At 35.6% G+C, this 23,286-nt stretch overlaps 1 protein-coding gene across 3 annotated transcripts; it reads right to left on the minus strand.

The window, feature by feature from the left end:
* Positions 1-6,322: 6,322 nt before the first annotated feature.
* On the minus strand, positions 6,323-22,866 carry eif4a3 (eukaryotic translation initiation factor 4A3). Of its 3 annotated transcripts, XR_012386726.1 has the most exons (13): positions 22,604-22,863; positions 19,682-19,754; positions 19,178-19,244; positions 18,086-18,148; positions 17,659-17,791; positions 16,990-17,070; positions 14,454-14,595; positions 12,940-13,078; positions 12,550-12,665; positions 9,280-10,275; positions 8,627-9,197; positions 7,236-8,318; positions 6,323-6,516 (listed from the first exon to the last, which is right to left on the minus strand). XR_012386726.1 is itself a non-coding variant. In NM_201078.1 (12 exon segments), coding segments are annotated over 12 exon segments (1,221 nt in total). In that variant the 5' UTR covers positions 22,758-22,866; the 3' UTR covers positions 6,323-6,499.
* Positions 22,867-23,286: the final 420 nt, after the last annotated feature.

The following is a 23,286-nucleotide window of genomic DNA, read 5'->3' on the forward strand; positions in this document are numbered from 1 at the left end:
GACGCGACTGACGCGGGATAATCCATATATAGCCTATACAGAGTCAGTCAGTCAGTCAGCACTGGACCTGAAAAAACACTCTAGTCTTTAGTATTTTTAACCATATATATATATATATATATATATATATATATATATATATATATATATATATATATATATATATATATATATATATATATATATATATATATATATATATATATATATATATATATATATATATATAACCTACAGTATTTACAAATTTTTCAAATGAAGTGCTGCATAATTCTAGCATTAACTAGTGAACTGATATACTGTAGTATATTTAAGTTTTTATTACAGTCTAAATTATAGAGCTTTTGAACAACACAGTAGTGTAGCTTATATAAACTACAGTATTTACAAACCCTTTTTAATGAAGTGCTGCAGCATACTGCAGTATAACTATAGTAGACTGATATACTGAAGTATACTTTCACTACAGTAAACAGTAAGCAGTATAATACACCATATAGTTTTAAGTATTGGGTTGGGTTTTTGTGTTTATATAGAATTACCACAAGAGATAAATTACTATAGTGCCATGTCAACTAGAATTAAGACAACAGATTAATTAGTATAGTTGTTGTATTACCATAGCAACCAAAGAATTACCACAATAGATCAATTACTGCATTGATCAAATACTAAAATGAATGTTACCAGGGCAACAATAGAAGTACCACAACAGATTAATTACTAAACTACAACAACCGAATCGTCAAATTACCATGGCAACTGTAGAATTTTCACAACAGATCAGTTACTAAATTACCATAGCAACTATAGAATTACCACAATAGATCATCACTGCATTACCATGGCAACTATAGAATTACTGCAATAGATCATTAATGCATTACTATGGCAACTATAGAAACACCACAACAGATCATTTACTATATTACCATAGCAACAATAAAATTACCACAACAGATCAGTTTCTATATTACCATAGCAACTATAGAATCACCACAACAGATCAGTTACTACATTACCATGGCAACTATAAAATCACCACAACAGATCAATTCCAGTATATGCTATTTCATGGTCCAATACTACGATATTCACTATAAAGTACTATAGTTTTTTCTAAAACTGCATAACCAATCAGAATAGGGGGATTAAGAATTTAAAAGTTTGACTAACATTTTCTTCTCCAAACATTTTCTATTTAACATCTGACAGATGTCTAACACTCATATTAATAATGTGCAAACACAAATAAAAGTCTAAGAGATGCAAGCACACGCCAGACAGCGATCTCTGCTGGGTAATGATGCATTTTAAGGTTTCGGGGTTTTCTTGTGAATTTCTTTGCTAAATGTTCAGTTAGTCTTGCAGAATCTGCTTGCTGTCCAAGGTGCTGAACTGGAGGTCAAGGCTCGCTGGTGAAATGATTCTATAATAAACCTCTGGCAGAAAATGTTAGTCACACAAGTGTTTCTACAAGGCCTGATGACTCACCTACAGACCTGCGTGACTACAGGTGTGACTACAGTGTGTTCAGCAAGATGGACTCTCTGACGGTGTGCTGGCCGCTCACTGGGAGACTGTGGACTAATAGGATCTGTGATTAAAGAGTTGAGGATCTGGGAAAGAGCAGACGGCTTCAGGATAATCTCTGCTGGTCACGGTCAGACAGGCGCACATACTATCAGACACACAATACACACATACCACAGGGCTGACCAATGCGTGATATGCCCATCAATAATAACTATAATATATTATATACAGTAATGTGTTACAGTAATATAGGAATAATACAAACAGCCTCAGTTGAGTTTATTTTATTGAAGTCGCCCTTCTGTGAATTTGTATTCTTCTTTCAATATTTCCCAAATGATGTTGAACAGATTCAGGAATTGTTCACAGTGTTTCCTCTAATATTTGTTCTTCTGGAGAAAGTCTTATTTGTTTTATTTGGGCTAGAATAAAAGCAGTTTTTAATTGTTTTAAACCCATGTTAAGGTCAATATTATTGGCCCCTTCAGCAATATTAGTGTTGGATTGTCTCCAGAACAAACCACTGTTATACAATGACTTGCCTAATTACCCTAACTTTACCCTAATTACCCTAGTGAAGCCTTTACATGTCACTTTAAGCTGAACACTAGTGTCTTGAAGAATATCTAGTCTAATATTATGTGCTGTCATCATGACAAAGAGAAATCAGTGATTTAGTTATTAAAAGTATTATGTCTAGAAATGTGTTGAAAATAACTTGTCTATTAAACAACACTTGGGAAATATTTAAAAGCTAATAATTTTGACAACTTTACAGCTATACATTCATTTAATTTATTATTTATTTTCAAAAACATTTAATGAGTACCAAATATGGCCATCAAGTTTGTTAATAAGCTTTATTTCCAGAACCAGAACCTTACTTTCTCTCTTGCTAAGAGTAATTTTCCAGTAATAAAGTTAACAGATTAAAATTAACTAATAATTAAATGAATAATAATAATAATAAAAAAAATAATAAACTATAATCTCTCAATCCCTGAGCTCTGCACTGGTTGTGGAAATTCTAAATCCACCCAATACAAATGAATGTGATTGTGAATTAGTGTTGCCAAGTATTTCCAATAAAAAGTAGCTAAATGTTGTCAGATGACGTCACACACTAATTTGCATATCCATGACATCATCACGTAGTATCTGAAAAGCGTAAGCCCATCATGTCTCTACTCTCTAAGGTGCCATTTACTATAATACATTAAAAACATTACATTCAGATGCACAATAAATAGTTTTTTTTAACATATTACTTTGTGAGATGATGTCATTGCGAAATTGCTACTCAAAACTACATCTTTATGTATTATACAAAACAATGAATGTTTTCTCAAATTGACAGGCCATCTCAGCAAAAACATTGTTTGAAATGTGTCCATTTAGATTTGTATGAAAAATATAGTAATATTTGTAAAAGTACAAACACTTTTTGAACACATTTGTGAAAGTGACAACAATTATAGCACTATTGGAATTTATTGCTACCTAAATTACCAACAATTATACACGTTAACAAACACCGGTAAATTAACAGTTCTGAAAAACAATCTGAGCTAACGATTTCCTCTACTGAGTGAAGCCTGCAGCCACTGCTCTTATAAGTCAGTTTAAAACTTGCTAAAAGTTGCCAAATTAATGTTTAAAATTGCGGGATTTGTTGCGAGGTGCTTTTAGAAAAAAAAAATATATATTGCTAGGGTAATATGAAAAGCTGCTAAAAATTGCTAAGTTGGCAACACTGGTGGTGTTTTAACTGGTGTTCTGAGAGCCATGAAAAAAAAAAACATTTAATAAAAACTAATTTGTAAATTATTAATTTTTAAAAATGTATATGTTGTTTTGTCTAAAAGTCAGCTTCAGCTCCAAATTACATTAATATTGTTTCTAATATAATCCCATCATATCATACTGTATAAGATGATTTTACAGTACATATAGAACAAAAACACATGCATTTATTAATATTACTACTATTATTATATTAATTAATAACTTTAATCATCATCATCTTTATTATTAGCATTATTATTATTACCACTATTTTTCATTCATTTTCTTTTCGGCTTAGTTCTTTTATTAATCTAGAATACACAGCAGAATGAACCACCAACTTAATCAGCATGTCTTTTACACAGCGGATGCCCTTCCAACTGCAACCCAACACTGGGAAACACTCATACACTCTTGCACACACTCATACACTACGACCAGTTTAGTTGATCAGTTCCCCTATAGCGCATGTGTTTGGACTGTGGGGGAAACCGGAGCACCCGGAGGAAACCCACACCAACACGAGGAGAACATGCAAACTCCACACAGACACACCAACTGACCCAGCCGAGACTCAAACCAGCGGCCTTCTTACTGTGAGGCGATTGTGCTACCCACTGCGCCACCGTGCCACCCTATCACTATTATTATTAGCAGTTTTATCATCATTATTATGACTATTATTAATTGTCTCCAGATTCAGTAACTGGCCTGTTTCATTCTGTCAGATTGTTGGATGATGATTTGGAGTGTCACACACAGGATCCAGCAGTTTGATGAGCACAAAAACACACACGTGAAGAAACACATGATGTTTTCATATTATGGTCGGGTCAGATCAGTTTGGGACAGGGTTCAACCCTCCTGCAGAGACTGATCCAGAATCAGCTCAGAGACACAAACAGAAACACTCAAGCATCATCACTGTGGGACGCCTGATTAACCAAAGGGCAGAGCGTGTGCGCGCACACACACAGTAACTGAATATTTTAAAAAGGACCCATTATGGGGTGGGGTGGGGGGAATGTAAACCCAGTTGTGTGTCCGCAGTGTGTGATTACATCCAGCCTCTAATGCTCATCATGTATTAATTGTGTTTGTTTCAATCAAACTTGATGAAATCAGTCGGCAGAAACACTTTGATTGACATTCTCTTGCTGTACGTGTCATCAGAGGAGGAAAGCCCCGCCCACTAGTGCCCATCTCTCCATCTCATTTGCATAAACAGCAGCCCTGAGTGAGAAGCAGCCATCTGTCCATTAGCCATAGTTTCTCAACTACATGTATGCATGTATATATATACACAATATACTGAATATATATATATATATAAAAATCACTGCAGGGCTAGATTTATCATCAAAAATAGACAGAGCACAGCTAAAACACTGCGATTTATAACCGCAAATAATCTGAAAACACCTGCAAATCACAGAATATGGAAACTGTTAAACGCTTTTACAGTGTGTGTGTGTAAATCTTTAAGTTGATAAAGATTAATAAACAGCATGAAAAAGCAGGTCAAATGAGCTCTATAGCAGACGGCGTGAGTGAATGGTGTCAGTGATTATGGTCTGTCTCCATGGTTACAGCAGCTCATCCACAGTCACGTGTGTGAGAGAGAATCAGCTGGAGCTTCACTCTTACACAGAGACGCATTCATTCATCAGTACATTAACAAACACACACACACACACAGTCACACTTTACAATAAGGTTGTATTAGTTAATGAATTTACTAACATGAACTATGAACGACACTTGAGCAGCATTAATCACAGTTGAACATTTACTAATGCATTATTGTGAGCATCAGAGTTCATGCTTGTTGACTAATTAATGCACCATCAGTTATGATGAACTAATAATAAATGACTTTATTTTCATTTAGTAACATTAACAAGCATCAACACTGTAATATTGTTAATTGTTTGTTCATGTTAGTAAATGCATTTATATTAACTAATACAACCTTATTGTAAAGTGTTACCGACAGAATAAACCATTTTAATGTAAAACAATATTGAAGAAAATAATATAATAGCAATAATATACCTGCAAACTCCAGAGCGATGACCCTCCAGAAGACTATACACATCCTAAAGTGGAAAATAACTCAACAGCTTTATCATTCTCTTTTAATCTTGATATATGAATCTATATGAATCTTTCTTAAAGGCACAGCCTCATCACACAGATTGAGCAACATAAATATCCAGCACCATTTCAGTATCATTGTACATTGTTGTAATAATTAACAATAAATTTATTTATGGTTCAAGCATGATTTGCCTCAATTAACTTGCTGCTTATTAATAGTTAACAGGGTAGTAGTAGTTAAATGAGGTATTTGTAGGATTATGGATGTAGGATATCCTCATGCAGAATATATCTAATTTATGAAGACTAATAAACAGCCAATGTTAAAAATAGGCATGATAATAACGAGGAAACAGTTAGAATTTCCTGAATTCACACTGAAGGGTTACAATAGTTAGGATTTGATTGCTCTAGTGGTCTTGTTTTTGTCATTTTTTTATTATTCTTCAGTGTTTAAATGTGCCTGTGGAGTTTATAGAGACAGAAGAGTAACAAGGCATTAAAAATGAGTGGCATAGTGAATATTCCCTATACTGCCTGCATTACCGACTCAAAAATTATGAAATTGTATTTAATATGATCAATTTAGAGTTTAAATTTAATTATGCTTATCTTTAACCCAACCTGTAATATTTTAATATTGTAAGATATTTTAATGCAACAAGTCAAAGTAAATAAAAACAATATAAAAAAATTATTTTGGCAACAGGTTAAAATAAAAATAGATATAAATAAATAATAAATAAATAAATAAATAAATAAAAATAATAATAATGATATTACTAAGCTTAATTTACATTTAATTTAACATTTATTTTAAAATGCAACTAATCTATAATCTCAAGTCCTGATGTACGGTAAACAATAAAGAACTCGAATAAAACAGAGATGAGCTCAAAGATGGAGACAAAGATTCTTTATTTACAAAACCCAATGGAAGCTCTGATCTGAACACCAGATCCTGTAACATCAGAGCGCTCAAACTACATAAAAATAGAGAAAAAAAAGGCAATTACTAATGGAAATGGGAAATAAAGATGCAGAGGAAAGCAGAAGTGTTCTGGGATAATCTCTGTTCTCAGATCAGATCAGCCACTGAAAGACAAGAGTTGAAGAGAGCGTGAGTAAACACCTGCTGCAGTACATATAGAGCTGCCAAAACATTCATCCAGAATACCCAAACACAAAAGAAACAGGTGCATTTACATTCACGTTCTGTGTAAATGCATTGTGTACAAATAAAACTGCACAGATGCTTTTAAATATTTGAGTTTATCCTTATAAATATTCTATATACATCTAAACACATTATGCTATAAATATTTACATAAATAATTAGATATATAAATAATAATATTTATTAAAAATGAATCAATGTATGTATTTTTATGTACTCACAGACAGACACACAGAATAAATCTTTGTTTACAAATTGTGTGTGCTGTGTAAATGTATTATGTACATATAAATACAAGCATACATAACATAAAAACAATATACATGTTATTTTACGTAGGTTTGTATTTGTACGAACACAAAAACTGTACACAGCACAACATATTGTGTAAACAAACTTTTATTTTGTATGCAATTAATCATGATTAATCTTAACAGCACAAATTAAATCTGCAGTTTACATTGAAATTAAAATATGTGTGAATGAGCAATAAATAAATGTAGATTTGAATGCATTTGCTCGTGTTTGAGCTTAATTTGATTGTCTTTTGGGCATTTGTTTTAGCTTAATTCCTATTCCGTCTTGCTCTAAAATTAATAACTAATAGATCAGAATAATGATGAAAGTTGGTACTGACCGTTCATGGGCATTTCATCGATCTGTGTGGAGTAGTACTGCTCGATATCACGCAGGATACGGATGTCGTCATTCTTCACAAAGTTGATGGCCACACCCTTCCTGCCGTAACGACCCGATCGACCAATCCTGAGCAGAGAAACGCATGACATCATCACTACGCAATCACACACCCAGTAGAGATCATAACTGTAGCTTTTATTTGCTGTTGATCTAATTTGTCTTTGAAGTGTTGTCTCAACGTTGGAATTTGGTACCAATCGATACTTCTATAATACTATAAACATCATTTCTCGCTAACATTTGAGCGCGTTCCAAAACAGCGCTGATTTGCCATTGTGTTCATATGCTCCACAGAAATGACTGTGATTGGCCGAGAAGGTCATCAGTTCACCGAACTCACCGCTGTTTACTGAGTGTAACCACAGATACAGGCACTGGAGCATGTTAAAGCCACGATTCATCAGCGGATCACTTGTATGTCAGTTTAAAAAACGTGCTGCGTCAAAACCTTCTCCACCAATCAGATCGGGACTTTTGTTCAAGTGCAGGGAGCTGCTGAAGTTACAGTAAACAGCACTTGGAGGCGCTCAAGCGCACTGTCATTGCGAGCGCACATGCCCAGCGGCGATAAGAACGTGGAACTTCCTCTCTTCCTCTTGTTGTGTTGTCAGAAGCTTAAAGTTGTGTAGCGCCATCTAACGTCAAGGAGTGATTTTGCATACTCTTCTGCTTGAGGCCAGAGAAAATCGCTTGGGTTTGAAGATGGAAAAACATCTCGTAAAACGCTGACGGTAAACGCAAATGAAAAGCGACAGTGTGTACGAGCCTTTATTTAGCGGACATAGTGCTGAACACGCAGTGAATGCAACGCATTGAGATTCGGGCACCTTCTCCGAAAACACTCAATCGATCTCGTCTGGCGGATCAACATTCACCACATATTCGCTGCCATCGGTACTTTTCACTCTTCCCCGTTTGCATTTCCCGCATTCCCCACACAAACTCTGCGTCATCTGGCAGCGGAAAGCCTTCAGTGATTGACAGCTGATATGAACTAATACAGCGGCAGTATGATCGTCTTCTTGTAGACGTGGCAATAAGCCTCGCGGTTGTTGGTAACTACAGGCATAGGCGAGTCTTTCAATCTTGCGTCCTCCAGCCTGAGATCCAAATACGTGCATTTTACCATATTTTAATTTAATAATTACTTAATCATAGGTGAGCTCGTCTATATGGTTGGCAGCAGGCAGCCGGATACCCGCCGGTTTGTTTGAGCGTGCACGTGTACTCTACTTCACATGAGAGCGCTCAGGTCCTACTCTCAACATATAAATAAATCCACGCAAAATTTAGAATAAAATTTTATTTTATTTTATTACGTTTTAATACTTTTTAATGGCTTTAATTTTGGCTAATTTCATTTACTACCTTTTACAACCCCGGGGACACCGTGGTGTCGCGATCTATGTGTGTGCGCTTGGCGCAAGCCTCTGCTGAGTGTGTGCGTGCACAGCAGAGAACTGTGAAGGCTTTTACACTGCCCAGAAACACAAGCATTTCTCATATGAGAACGATTATCAAATATAGCAAATTAGAAAAGGTTGGTCAGTTAAATAATGCTAATGTCAGTAATGTTTACTCAGCAATAATTCTCCAGCACCGATCGGAGAACCATTAACATCAAAGCTTATCAATACTTCAGTCTTTTATAATGTAGCACTGATACCGATAAAGTACTGAGTTTCGATACCTCTCCCCATTTGACATATCTTAACTTTTTGGGTTTTACACTGCAGTTAGCAGTTCAGTTTAGGTATTGGGTTATGAATGTAAAAAACAATCATGCAATTCATTAAGCAGCATATATTAAAGTAATATAAAGCACATATAAAGTTTACTCTGTACAGGGAATCTGTATTCTGTTCTGTATTTTGCTTACGAATTGATAAAATGTTAACCACTAAAAAAAACGTCATCACCCTTTTTTCAACCTCAAAAACGTTAATTCAACATAAATGTGTCAGCGGAGGAGCTTTCATTACCAATCCAAAGCATTTTAGGTCTGTTTGCAATTTATTTATTTTATATAGTGTGCACCTATACTGGTCTCACGGTTCGGTTACGATTATCATGCCATCGATTCGGTTCAATTCAATATCTCTGTGCATCTCGGTGCATTGACGATGCTTTCCATACACAGAGTTACATTTTGGGAGGAGGCTATAACAAGCTGTCTGTATAAACACACACAGCACCACACTGTCTCTCATTCACACACATACACAAACATAGAGAGCACCAAACACACACACACACACACACACACACACACGCCCTCGCAATATGTGTTAAGCCGGGAGGGTTCGTGCTGAGCGGAGCAAAAAAAAAAAGCACTTTTCTGACGGTTCCTTACTGAGAGCTCCGCTCCGCACGAGCTCTACCGGCTAAACACATATTGCGGGGGGCTTTAAGGGAGCAGTGCTCGTAATGTTGAATGAAAAAAAGAAAGACAGCTGTGAAACATAACCAGCTTTGTCTTTTTGTAGGAAACACTTTAGATCTTTTTAGGGTAAGAGGTTTTTGAGTTATTGCCGCTATAACTGAACGTGTCAGGAATATCGAAAACAAAACTGAACCGCGCAGATTTCTGGCGCCCCCTGGATGTATAGTGTTTGGCTACACTGCCTATGCAACGGGCCGGCCCTGAGTTTGCTCCTGAGTGTTGTAAATACCAGCGCTCACCTCCCTCGCAACAGAGCGCGTAGGACATAAATGACGTCAGTACATAATAACCGGTTCTGATTATTACCGAACCGATACCGAATTGTCCACGTCTGCATCGCGGTGCACCGAAAAAACAATTAATTTTGACACCCCTAGTGTGTATTCACTCGGGGCTTTATTATCATGACACTGAGCTGTGTGTGTACCTGTGGATGTACAGCTCTCTGTTGTTGGGAAGATCGTAGTTAATGATGAGGGAAACCTGCGGCACATCCAGACCTCTGGCCCAAACGTCTGTGGAGATCAACACTCGACTGCAGCACAAACACAAACAGAAGATGAAGAGTTAACATCGCACTACATCAGCTTTACTGCAGGACAGAACACGGCATGCAGAGAAACACACCTCATCCTGTTTGTTTATCGCCACATCAGCAACTTATGGCTATTCATGGGTTATCAATGAAGAGATATTATTTACCCTCGTAACTGTCGCTCCCACTTATTGAACAAATAAACGACATGCTCAGCTTAAATGAATGTCAATCTTCAGTGCACAGATTTAAGCTGGAACTCACTTTAAAGAAGAGCGATGTCAGATTAATGTGAAAATAAGATCAAAAAGGTAAATAAAACAGAAGTTATGTGCCTTTATGTTCATGAAAATAATAAAGGTACATTTTAATATATTACATATAAGCAGGGCTTGACATTAACACCCGCCAACCCGTCAAATGAGGGTAGATTTCAGCGGTGACGGGTAAGACAGACACTCCCACTAGCCATTTTGGCTGGTTAAACAATTTTCACGGATAATAATCTGTAAAAGCAGGAATCGACAATATGGATGGTCCAATATGCATGCAAAGTTGATCTTAGAACTGAGAAGCAACATGACTGACAAATAATTGCGTTTGCGCGAGCAATAGAAAGCAGCTGAATACCGAATGAGAGGACGCTGAGCTGATGCGTGCAACTGTTTAAAACGTGTGCGCGCTCCTGTTTCCTTGCGTGAAGCAACCGTGCCTAGAAGCACAACTGGTGTGATCAGTTCTTTTTCAGATAGGCTAGACCAAAAGGGATGAACATGCACCCAGAGTCTTGCTGCTCTCAAGATGCCATCGTCCATGGCCAATAGACAACACAATGCTGAGCCGTCATCACCGATGCTCTGCCCCGCCCCCGTTGCAAACCCACTCGCGAAAAATACACACTCAGGCCCTGTTTACACCAATACGTCTTAGTGTTAAAATGGCATTTTAGGACGAAAATGATCCACATCCACACCGTGTTTACTTAGCATTTCTGAACAGCCATCCGTTTACTGAAAACCCACATCACATGACCACACACACACACAAGTGATGTTTACTGCAGTGCCACACACACAGCCATGCGCTTCTCTCTCAGAGCTCCTGAGACAGAGAGCAGTGCACGTCTTTATCAAGGTTGTGCCGCTAGATCGCGTCTCACTACAGTTATTAGACGTGATATTCAGACATCCCAAGTCTCCCGGAAGTTCCTCTATGCTGGTCTCTATGCATTTGTGGGACTCATAATGCCCCCTAACGAGTGATAATATCCCAGAAATCGCGCGTCTCCCTCCCGGTCCTCAAATAAGTCACGCACCCGGTGCCTTTTCACCCCCGGATCTCTCCTCGCTCTTCAGACACGTCGCGTGCAGTCTATCATGATGAGGCATGTGAAGATAATGCAAAATCTAAATCAAGTAATTTTAGCATGTCTAAGTCATATTTATGTATGTAAAATATATTTTCCCAACAATAAAATTGTGGCTAGTGAAAATGGTGAGTGGCCAGTAATGTTGGACAACTACTAGCCACAGTGGCTGGTGATGGAAGAAAGTTGTTGCCCTGAAAAAATATCAAGCCCTGCATATAAAATATTTACTTAACAAAACCTGTTTCAGCTTAAAATTGACAAAGTCAAAGCTAAATATCTGAACAAAGTAAACTTTAAATTTGAAGTTGATATCTCAAAAAAACAGCTTTCAGTGAGATTTAGTTTTGGCTGCAGCGCCAGACATGAACACCAGGTGGCATTATGTTTACATGGGGAATATGACCTGCATTTTTCAATACTTCTGACAAAATTTGTAAAGTTGACATCAAATTATAAAGCCGTTTTGCCTCTAAAAACACATCATAAAGCCTTTTACATGTGGATTGCTGTTGCAAAGTAATGCTTTGCGTCTCTGAGAACAATCCCTTTAACCTTTAATTAAATCAGTAAAGATTTTATACAGCATGCAATGTTCTGTTTGATTAATTAGTTTATGTAACTGAAAACTACAGTTAGATATTAGTTTATGTTAGTAGTATCTTTGCTCTTTTGTATTCATTAGTGCTTGAAGATAATCTTTTAATTTTATTTGACAGCATCCTGTTTTTTTTTTACTGAACACATCATATATACCCAACCATACCACAAAAGTGACCCTAAAACTGTGATATTAACAAACCGTGAGCAATCTGTAACATCACACGCCTTTTAATAATGTCAACAAAGATCTAGAACACACACTCAGACCGGGGGCTGTGGGCAAAGGTGTGTGTGTGTGTGTTTACCTGGCTCCAGATCTGAACTCCTTCATAATGGACTCTCGCTCTTTCTGAGGCATGTCTCCATGCATCGAGGATACGGTGAAATTTGCCTCCCTCATTTTCTCTGTCAGCCAGTCCACCTAAAAACACACACACACACACAATGAAAATGCAGAATGGTCAGGCGTACAAACAGTTTGATAGCAATTATTTACTTTAATGCAATTTGCACAGTTTTGGCAAGATTATAACACATATACAGCGCTCAGCATAAATGAGTTGACCCCTCAGAGATCTCTCTATTACATTAATAATTTCTAAATCAATAAATATAAACCAAAACAAACAGTACATTATTATGCATTAAAACAAATGAGGGCTCATGGTTCACACTGGCTTGTAAATCTGACTGACCTTGCGTTTGGTGTTGCAGAAGATGACGGCCTGTGTGATGGTCAGCGTGTCGTACAGATCACACAGAGTGTCGAACTTCCACTCCTCGCGCTCCACGGCCACGAAGAACTGCTTAATGCCCTCCAGAGTCAACTCATCACTGCAGAGAGACACACACACACACACACACACACACACACACACACACACACAACAGCGCTCATCAGCACAGTAAGACACACACACTCTTATCAAACACATATGTTTATGTGTTCAGATCATGTGATGATAAACAAGTTAACACTGGAAAATAGACACTAAAATCAAATAAATCTACATTTTTACAACACATTTATGGAATTTTCAGACAAAATATATTAAGATTGCATGTTTTTTTAGTTTGATTATTAAAAAAAAAAACAGTAAAACTATGCAACATTTTCCCATTTTTAGGGTCAACATGTAAAGAAAAACTCTAATGCTATTAATTAAAATTATTAAGACCTTAAAGCATAGTAAAATGCTACATTTAAATGTTAACTTCTTTATTAAATAAATGTAATGCTCTGTCATTTTAAAACATGCATGTAATACTATATAAAGTTGATTAAAAGATAAATAATTAAACTTTCCTCCAAAGCACTGAGAAGTTTTAGAGACTCTGGAAGATCATTTCACCACTGAGGAACAAAGAAAGTAAAGGTTCTGGAAATAAGTCTCTCAAAACCCTGATAACCATAGTTGATTCTCAGGAATATTGATAAAAATGATGCCTGGATAATCTTGTAAATCTGTGTTGCATCATTCTGCAAGACGTTGACCTCTACTTTCGTGTCCATAAAGACTAATATTTTGGGGTCGACAGGTTATAAAAGTTGGTTCTGGATTTTTTTGCTTGTTTACTTTTCATTTTGTCACAAAGCAACTTTTAGGCATCGCTTAACCATTTTATTAGTCAAAAGACAAGGAGGCATCCTCCCACGACAGAAAGCCAATCGAGTAGCTTAGGTTGTTCTTCACATTGTGTGGGCGTGGCCTAAATGCACTTTTTCTATTGGGTTGCTGCTAAAAGAGATACAGCCACAGCTAAGGAGAAATATTTATATTCATTAATTTACCCATAAATTGTATTTTGACAACATCTACCTCTACCCTCAAATATCCTAAGTATTGTTCATATTATTTATTAGAATTTCTCATTAAATTGTATTTTATGAATGTCTACCCCTACCCTTAACCCAATCCTCACAATATGAATTATTGTTGTGCGGTGTCGCAAAAACTATACTGTATTGATGTGCGTATCTGCAGCTGTATCCCATCTAGACTTTACCTCTCAATTGCTCTGTTAATATGCAAAATTGTCAACCAATCACAGCAATGGGCGTGTACTTCTGAGCCTAGAATTTGCCACACCCATTCAAACACACAGGTGTTCTGAGGCTCAAAATCAGCACAGAATATACACAAATAATTCCTTAATCTGACGTTTTTAATGTGAAATCAGTTTGTCACGTCAGTACTCCAGCTCTCACCGTTTGACCAGGATGCGGATGGGGTCGGTCATGAACTTGTTGGTCATCTCCAGGATCTCGTGTGGCAGTGTGGCGCTGATCAGACACACCTGAGTGGCCGGCGGCAGGTATCGGTACACGTCGTAAATCTGTTCCTTAAAACCTGAGTGTGCAAACAACACACGCAGGAATTAACACATCGTTCACTGCTTCACACACATCCTCTCAGGCTTATGGACGTGGTTTAGGGCTAGGCAGGCAGTATAATGAGCTTGTAAAATAATATACTTTAACGCAATTTGATTTGACAGGGTATATTAAACTAAAGACCCTTTTTAAGATTCTGTCAATACATTAAGACCTTATCTCCACTTTAGGTTTTAACTGGTAACATTTTAGCTTGCATTATATTTAAAGAAAGCACAACTCAAGAGTCGTAACGCTTTCTGAATTACATTGCAGTCATCAACAAGTTAAGTCTCTTTAGTTGTGCGTTCTTTAAACATACTGCAAGTTAAAATGCTAGCGGGGAAAACCTAAAGTGGCAATAAGGCCTTAATGTATTGAAAGATTCTTAAAAAGGTCTTAAGAGGTATTTACTTTACTAAAACTCATGTGTCTATCCTGAGAACGGTTTACCTGAATACCCCTACTAAAGGTTTAGAAGAGAATTACAAAACAATTATATATACATTATGTTGGGCTTTAGCAAACTTTTAAATCAACAAAGGAATCTTGAGACTCTAATTTAAAACATTCATTTTGAAAAGCACGATTATGAATATAAATGCAAATCCAGTCTCTTCCAGTAGGTGGCGCCTATTAACCTTATTCTGCAATGCTGAAGTGCTTTCGCAGTGTATTGCATGCATTTGAACGTTTAGTGCACAACTTAATCGCTGTCGAATGCACAACAGAGCAAGTTCTTTAACACTTAAATACATGATCAAATTTAATGCATTTTAACAAATCTAACATATCCCATGCTAGAGCTGCTCAACATACGGTTTCAGCATCGATATCGCAATATTCGTCACATCACAGGATTTATGGCTACTTTGCAGTGACTCCACAATATTACCATAAATGCATCATTTGCATGCATTCTTAGGCCCCATGTGAATATTTTAAGCCAGTTTAAAGCACAATAAATTATAACATTTGTAACTTTTAGGAATAATTAACTGTATTTATGTATAAACAATAAAGAATGAGGTGTTATTTTACATTTGACTATTCAATTTCTGTACCTGAATACTGTTAGACTCCAGGAAAGCTATTAAGCGCTGTTTATTTTATTTGCTCTACTGTATTCATCAATGCTTTTTTTTGGATTTTTATATGCATGGCCTACAATATACACTGGAAATTACGCATGTAAGATATCAATTAAAAAAAAAAAAAAAGAAGTACTTACAGGTTGTGGCTCACAATCCACAGCTTCTTCTTTTATCATAAGCTGAATCCAGCACTTAACTGCGACTAATTGTGGAAGCTGTCCTTTTTGAAATGCTTTGCACAGAGAGCTATATCTTTTTTTAAATAATATTCTGGAACATAATTAAACTTAAACTGTAAGCACTTTTCTCTCTGTCACGTCCCTTGGAAAGCCAAATAGGGAAACAGAACACCATCCATGGAAACAGCAGCTTTTGAAGGCATTTGCCTTCTTCTACTAACGTGCCTGAAGCCACGCCCCTTTGCTGCGCAAGGTGTGTGCGCTGTGAATGTGCGTAACCTGGAACCTTTGCGACCTCATTAGCCTGGATGAATTGTTTTGTAGTCCACAAATTTGTTCGCTGTAGGCTTTGCTAAGCTAACTCTGGAAAAGCCAATGCCTCCCTCTGCATTAAAGTTTGAGCATCTTACATTCAGAGATGTTATGTCCGCACAGCAACATAACACATTAACTAAAGTTAAATATAATATCGTAGTGGACCACCCTTTTAAGTAAAGATATTTTAAAGCACAAATAACGAAATAACACAAACATTAAAAAAGGAAATAAACAGCGCTGTATGGTTTTTAATGGAATCTAACAATATTGAGGTCATGAAATTCAATTATCAAATGGAAATACACACTGTATAGTTTTCATTTGATAAATAATTCAACTTTGTCTTTGTTCAAGTGGCAAACTTTTTAATTTCTTGTTTTCAAACGATTTTAATTTGCTTTAAATCTTAGTTGCAGGCCTTAAAAAACACATCAGAGTGCATATCTTTCACACTGACAGACTATAGTTAAAATTCACAATGTCTTGTGTGCTGAACTGTTCCCAACCCAACATCGCACATCCTGTCATGTGACTGTTGCAGATGCACACATTGCGATATCGATGCTGAAATGATATATTGTGCAGCCCTAATTTCAGCAATTGAGCCATGTGGTGAAATGATGCTCAATATCACGACGTGTACTGCAGAAAAATTCAATATTGCAATGCCAGTTTTTTCCATCTCATGCTGCAAAAGTCAACTTAGCATATCATAATACAGCCAATTACAAGGGCACAGATATGATTTATTGCCAATCCGACAGTATTTTGTCCTCTTACCCTTGTTGAGCATCTCATCAGCTTCATCCAACACCAGCATCTTGATGGCGCGAGTCCTTAAACTCCTCCTGCGGATCATGTCTGAGGAACAGAAGGGGAAATAAGACTCGTGCATGACTCTTAAATGCACCCCTGAGCTCCCAGGACAAAGTAAACACAGTTAGTGTATTTCTGCACACACACACACTATAATCTGCTGTGTTACTCCAGTGAACTCTATAATAAAGCCAGAAACTATTTTAACCTAAGGGGTTAATGCTGATGACTGATGATCAGCATGAAAAATGACACATTTTATCTCTTAATGAGAACAGGGGAAACCAGAAACAATTAAGAATGCATGATTATCTGCTGTCATGGCTTTGCAATCAATAAATGTCCTTATTAGGGAGGTCAAAGGAGCAAAAACAGCACCAACATCCCCAATGGGGAGTCAATCTGAACAATACACAGGTAAAAACAGCCACAAGATTGACCTCACATTATATAAACTAGAGATGCAAAAAATGAGCTAGAAAATTAGAAACACAATTGAAAAAACATTTCCTAACAGGCTCATGAAAACAAGTGGGTTTATAAAAGTGATTAAAAAAACAGGCTATGGGGCATTCTGATGGCCACTGGCAACATCAATCATCACATTAATGCTGACGGATGGAGAAAACTCACCGAACACTCGTCCAGGCGTTCCTGCCACCACGTGCTGACCGTAATCCAGCTTCCGGATGTCTTCACCGACATTTGTGCCGCCGATACACGCGTGACACTGAACGTTCATGTAGTCGCCCAGAGCCAGTAGAACCTGGAGAACCACCACATAAGGTTAATATTCAGCTATTGAGTTAAGTATTGCCGTATCAGCTACCTGGCTAATTCATGAAAAAACTAATAAAATTCACAGTTTTTTTATATTAAACAGGTTTATGTAACAATAAAAAGACATCAACAACAATAAATAATACATTAAATAATGTTAAAAAAAATCTAAAACAGTTTAAGACTTACTTTTCATATATATATATATATATATATATATATATATATATATATATATATTCAATTTTAATATATATAAAAAGCTAAATCTTGATGTTACCTTCTGGATCTGTCCTGCTAACTCTCTGGTTGGAGCCAAAATCAACGCTTGAGTCTCTCGTACCTAACAGTATAAAGGGTGCACAGTTATTGTTAATTAAAAGCATGAAATACATTTACAACATGAACAAAAGAATATATTTTATTAAGAAAATGCATGAAATAAAATGTAAAAAAAATATCTAAATAACTTAAATTAAAAATTTAAGAAAAAAAACGAAAACACTTAAATCAACACACTTTTACCCAAGCAAAACAAGACACTTTATAAAGAATGCAAAACAAAATACAAAACAAATAAAATATCAAGCCAAAACTTGGAAAAAATAATATGTAATGTAATGTGTATTTTTTATTTAATGCCATGTCAGCAACCAAGGCTATTTTAATGGCAGGAATCTTTCAACAATAAATATACAATTAAAAAATCAACGGACAAAATAAAACATAAATTAAATAAGATTTTTTGTGTTAATACATGATAAAAATTCTAAAATCTTTTCTGGTTTCACTTTGTCAAAAATGTCCTTCAAAGAGTTCATTTCATAAAAAAGGCTTCTGGAATCAGTAAAGGCAGGACAGTCCTGTAAAATGTGTTTTATAGTAAGAGGAGTTTTGCAGCACAAACACTGAGTAGGGTTTTCACCTTGGAGCACAAGAACATGTGTTATTCTCGTATGCCCAATACGACATCCGGTAAAAACTACTTGATCAAATCGATTGTTAAAATGTCTTAAAATTCTGTGTGAAATTTCAAGTTGGATTTCATGCAATTTATTGTTTTCTAAAGCATCCCATTCCTGGAAAAAATAATATCATAATAATTTAAAAAATAATAATTCAGAGCATACAAATTTTTCTCATAAAACAAGAATTTAATTTAGCAGCTCCAGTAAATATATCTTGTTTTAACAACTGCACTGCTTTAAATGTGCACTCTTATTTTTACCAAAAACACACAATAAACTAATTCAATAAAATTACACACAAACATATTTATACAAAAGCAAACAATAAACAGAATGATATATTAAACCCAATTCAGTAGACGATGAAAAGTCCAATTAGCTGTAAATGAGTAGCGCAGACGTACCTGTATATCCAGACACTGCAGCACTGAGACACAGAAGGTGGCCGTTTTACCAGTTCCAGACTGTGACCTGAACAACACAAACTCTGTTAGACGATTTACATAACAAAAACACCAAGAGCAGGTATTTAATCCAGAACTTTAATAGTAGAAATAATAAAATACTATAGAAGTCAATGGATGTTTTTCCCAGCATTCTTCAAATTATCTAGTTTTTGTGCTCAACAGAAGAAACTATCTATAGATGGAAAGCTCTTGAGTGAGTAAATGATGAGGAAATGTTCATGAACTGTCTTTAAATGTGTGTTTGAACAGCAGAATATAGTTTTTGTCAAGTTTTCCATTAAAATGTTCAAGCATTGCTAAATCTAGTTGTACTTACTGGAAATGTCAAAAACAAAAACAGCAAGAAAGCAAATTCTGCTTTATAATGATATATTGATGTCAATGTAATTCTAGAGGCGCGGTGTCGATATTCTGCACACATTATGAGCAGTTTTCACTCACTGTGCGATGACGTCTCTGCCCTTGATGATCTGTTTGATGGCTCTCTGCTGGATGGCCGATGGCTTCTCAAAACCTGACAGCAGAAAAACACAGAAAATTCAGTATATACTGAAGGTATACACTCTCAGATGTCTACTGGAGATGCACTGATGTGTCAGCTCTTATTGGAGTCAGCTACCGCAATAATATGGGAAAGGCTGGAGGTTTATTGATTATATAGATGCAATGAGAGACACTTATTTATTTATCAAGGAATACAGCATTGCATAGAGTATGATAATGTAAATTTAACTTTTTTTTTTCATGTTAGTCAATTTCTAGCTCCTATAATGGTTATAAATATATGTGGAGAACACAAAACATCCTTAGGAGGAAAGAAAAAAGTTATGATCATAACAGAAACTAAATAAAGAGGGACAATAAGACGGATAAAGTGAAGAAAGAAAGGAGTGAACTTGATGATAACAACATGGCTCATTATTGAAGAATTAAAGGCATGACAGGAGTCCGGCTCTGTAGGAAAACTGTTTTTGACGTCGTAATTCAGAGGCACATCTTTTAAATAATTCAATGTTTTTGTCAGATCAAAGTCTTTTAATATTTGCAATATTATATAATATATTCAAAATGTGGAAAGCAGCTGATGTGCATCATTACCATTCGAGCACTGCACAGAATCATTGGTTAGTTTGGGTTGAAAACAAAAGAAATGAAAGTGACTGCACTTTAATGAGACGATATTTTTCTAGAGCTGCAAAATGTATAATTAACAACAGAGAAAGAACAATGGGTTTATTTATTAGGTTTATTATTAAATAGATTATGTTACATGTCAATTAAAAATACATCATGTTAATAAACACAGAATGGTAAAAAACATTTGAAGATTATTTTATTGTAATTTTGTTTTATTTTAACCTGTGCATCTATTAAATATGCTGGACAGCGGAATGTTAAATGGATCTAATTCATGGTCAGTTAAATTCATTTCATGCAGAAAAAAATAGCTAGTGCCGTATAAAACTGATTTTTTTTTGGAAAAATTTAGATAAAGTTGGTTTTATATTTACAGCTTCGGACATCATCCTTAGCAATATATATATATATATATATATATATATATATATATATATATATATATATATATATATATATATATATATAAATCTAAATAGTAAAATCAGCAGTCAATGACCATCAAAGCACAGCACTGTTTACAGTCGATTAAATATCGCTAAAGATGTTCTAAAGTCATATTTAACCGATTTCAGACTAAATATTCAAAGTATCATAGTAAACAATACAAGAACAAGTTGTCACTGAACGAATGTGAAAATAAAAAGCCAACTTTATCTCAACGTTATCTGTTATTAAAAGCTTTAGATCACATTCAGGGCTGTATTTTTATTAATATTACTATTATTAGTTACTTTCATCTTCAACCCACAAAAAAAACATGATCTATGTATATACAGTGCTCAGCATATACGAGTACACCCTCACAAATCAACCACTTAAATTGATATTTTCTGTTTTCAATGCCTTACAATATTATATTTGTGCATGTACATTAGATTAGTCAGTACTGAAGCCAAATCTGGAGCTCATCTAACAAAATAACTTGGTTGAGAAATTAGCCCAAATTTATACGTTAAGAAAAAAATGTATAAAAATTTCAAAAATAGCAAAAAAAAATCAAGAAAAACTAAAAAATATATACAAATGTGTTGAAAAATTATAGTTCTTTTTTGAACATTTTGCTTGAGTTTAATTGCATTACCTTTCCATTTCTAAATATGTTTGGTTACTAAAATATAATTTTAAATATATCCGTTTACTAAATCTGTTTTGTTTAAATTCACCAAAATTTATTACCCATGTTCTCTGAGAACTGGAGGAAAATATGAATTTACAAAATGGGTATTCGTTTATGCTGAGCATTGTATAAATATATAGATAATTGTGTTTTAATTGTAAAGCAGTTTTTCCCCCAAACATCTTTGTTTATTCTTATATAATTCTTTAACGCGACCTTGTGTTTTATTACATTGGTGGAATGAACTCCCTAACTGCATCAGAACAGCAGAGTCACTCGCTATTTTCAAGAAACGACTAAAAACTCAACTATTTAGTCTCCACTTCACTTCCTAATCTGCAATTGCCTCTCTGGATATCACACTAACTGTACCAAAAAAAATAAAAAAATAAATTACTAATACTTTCCTTCTTAGACTTTACAGACCTGAAACTTGCCTATAGCACTTATTCATTGTTGCTCTTATAGTTGTGTAAGTTGCTTTCCTTGTCCTCATTTATAAGTCGCTTTGGATAAAAGCTTCTGCTAAATGACTAAATGTAAATGTAATGTAAATGTATTACAACAATGGCAATAAAGTCTGTTGTTATGTCTTTAGGATACTGGCATACTACTACTGTGTTAGTGACTGAGTCTCCATAATCAAAATACTATCATAATGATAACACTGCACGAATCAAACACCATAACCAAAACCATCAAACACAATAACCGACATATTATCATAATAACAACAACACTACATGAATCTAACTACATAAATACACGATTATATATGCAAGAACGTAAACAAAAGCCCTGTCTCCATCTCACACACGCAACCACAGTTGTTGTTTTCATGTTTAACAGGCTTTGTTGTAAATATAATTATAATATAAATATATTATTGGAGTATAATTATAAAAAAAAATCACTTTTAACCCCTCAGTCTTCTGTTGATCATGTAAACAATGTAATGCTGCAGGTATTGATCGGTGTAGCATCGATGTATTGATCAGGACTGTACATATAGTGCTCAGAGCACATAATAACCCTCATATACCGCTCTATAACCGCTTATGTCATAACTTTCGTGAATGATGGAGGCTTATTGTGGTGTTTTTTACCGTATGCGTAGATCCCGCGCAGTAAATCCTCCCTCAGGCCCATCGTGTCAAACGTCGGCGTCACGTCCACTTCTTCACTCGTCTCAAACTCAATCTTCGTCATGTCTTCCTCCTTCAGGATCCTTTTCCTCACGGGAACGACGGCGGTGGCCATAATTGTGACGGATTTCGGTGTAAATTACGAGTTAAAATATGAAAGCGCGACTGTGCGCGTATGCAGGCCGAACGGAAGAGCCGCGTGTGTCGCACCGGTGACGCACAAAGCAGGAGACGCGCAGTGACGTCACACAAGAGTCCTGGCGTCGCTAGAAAGGATACAGCTGAAAAAATAAAAAATAAAAAATGGATACAGCTGTCTCTGTGTTTAGTTGTTTCTCCCCGTTTTTGTATGTTTTTTATTGTTAAATATAAATATTTTGCCTATTTGTTACTGCATGTTTATGTTTATATTGTATACACTGTTTTGGAGCTTTTCCCAGAGATGGGTTGCGGCTGGAAGGGCATCCGCTGCGTAAAAATGTGCTGGCTAAGTTGGCGGTTCATTGCGCTGTGGCTACCCCGGATTAAAAAAGTTACTAAGCTGACAAGAAAATGAATGAATGAATGATTGAATGAATGAATGTTTTGGAGCTTAATAAAAAAGTGATACAGCTGTGGTCGAAAGTTTATTAGAACTATTTATA

Source organism: Danio rerio, chromosome 11 (genome assembly GCF_049306965.1).
Source record: "Danio rerio strain Tuebingen ecotype United States chromosome 11, GRCz12tu, whole genome shotgun sequence".
NCBI classification, from domain to species: Eukaryota; Metazoa; Chordata; class Actinopteri; order Cypriniformes; family Danionidae; genus Danio; species Danio rerio.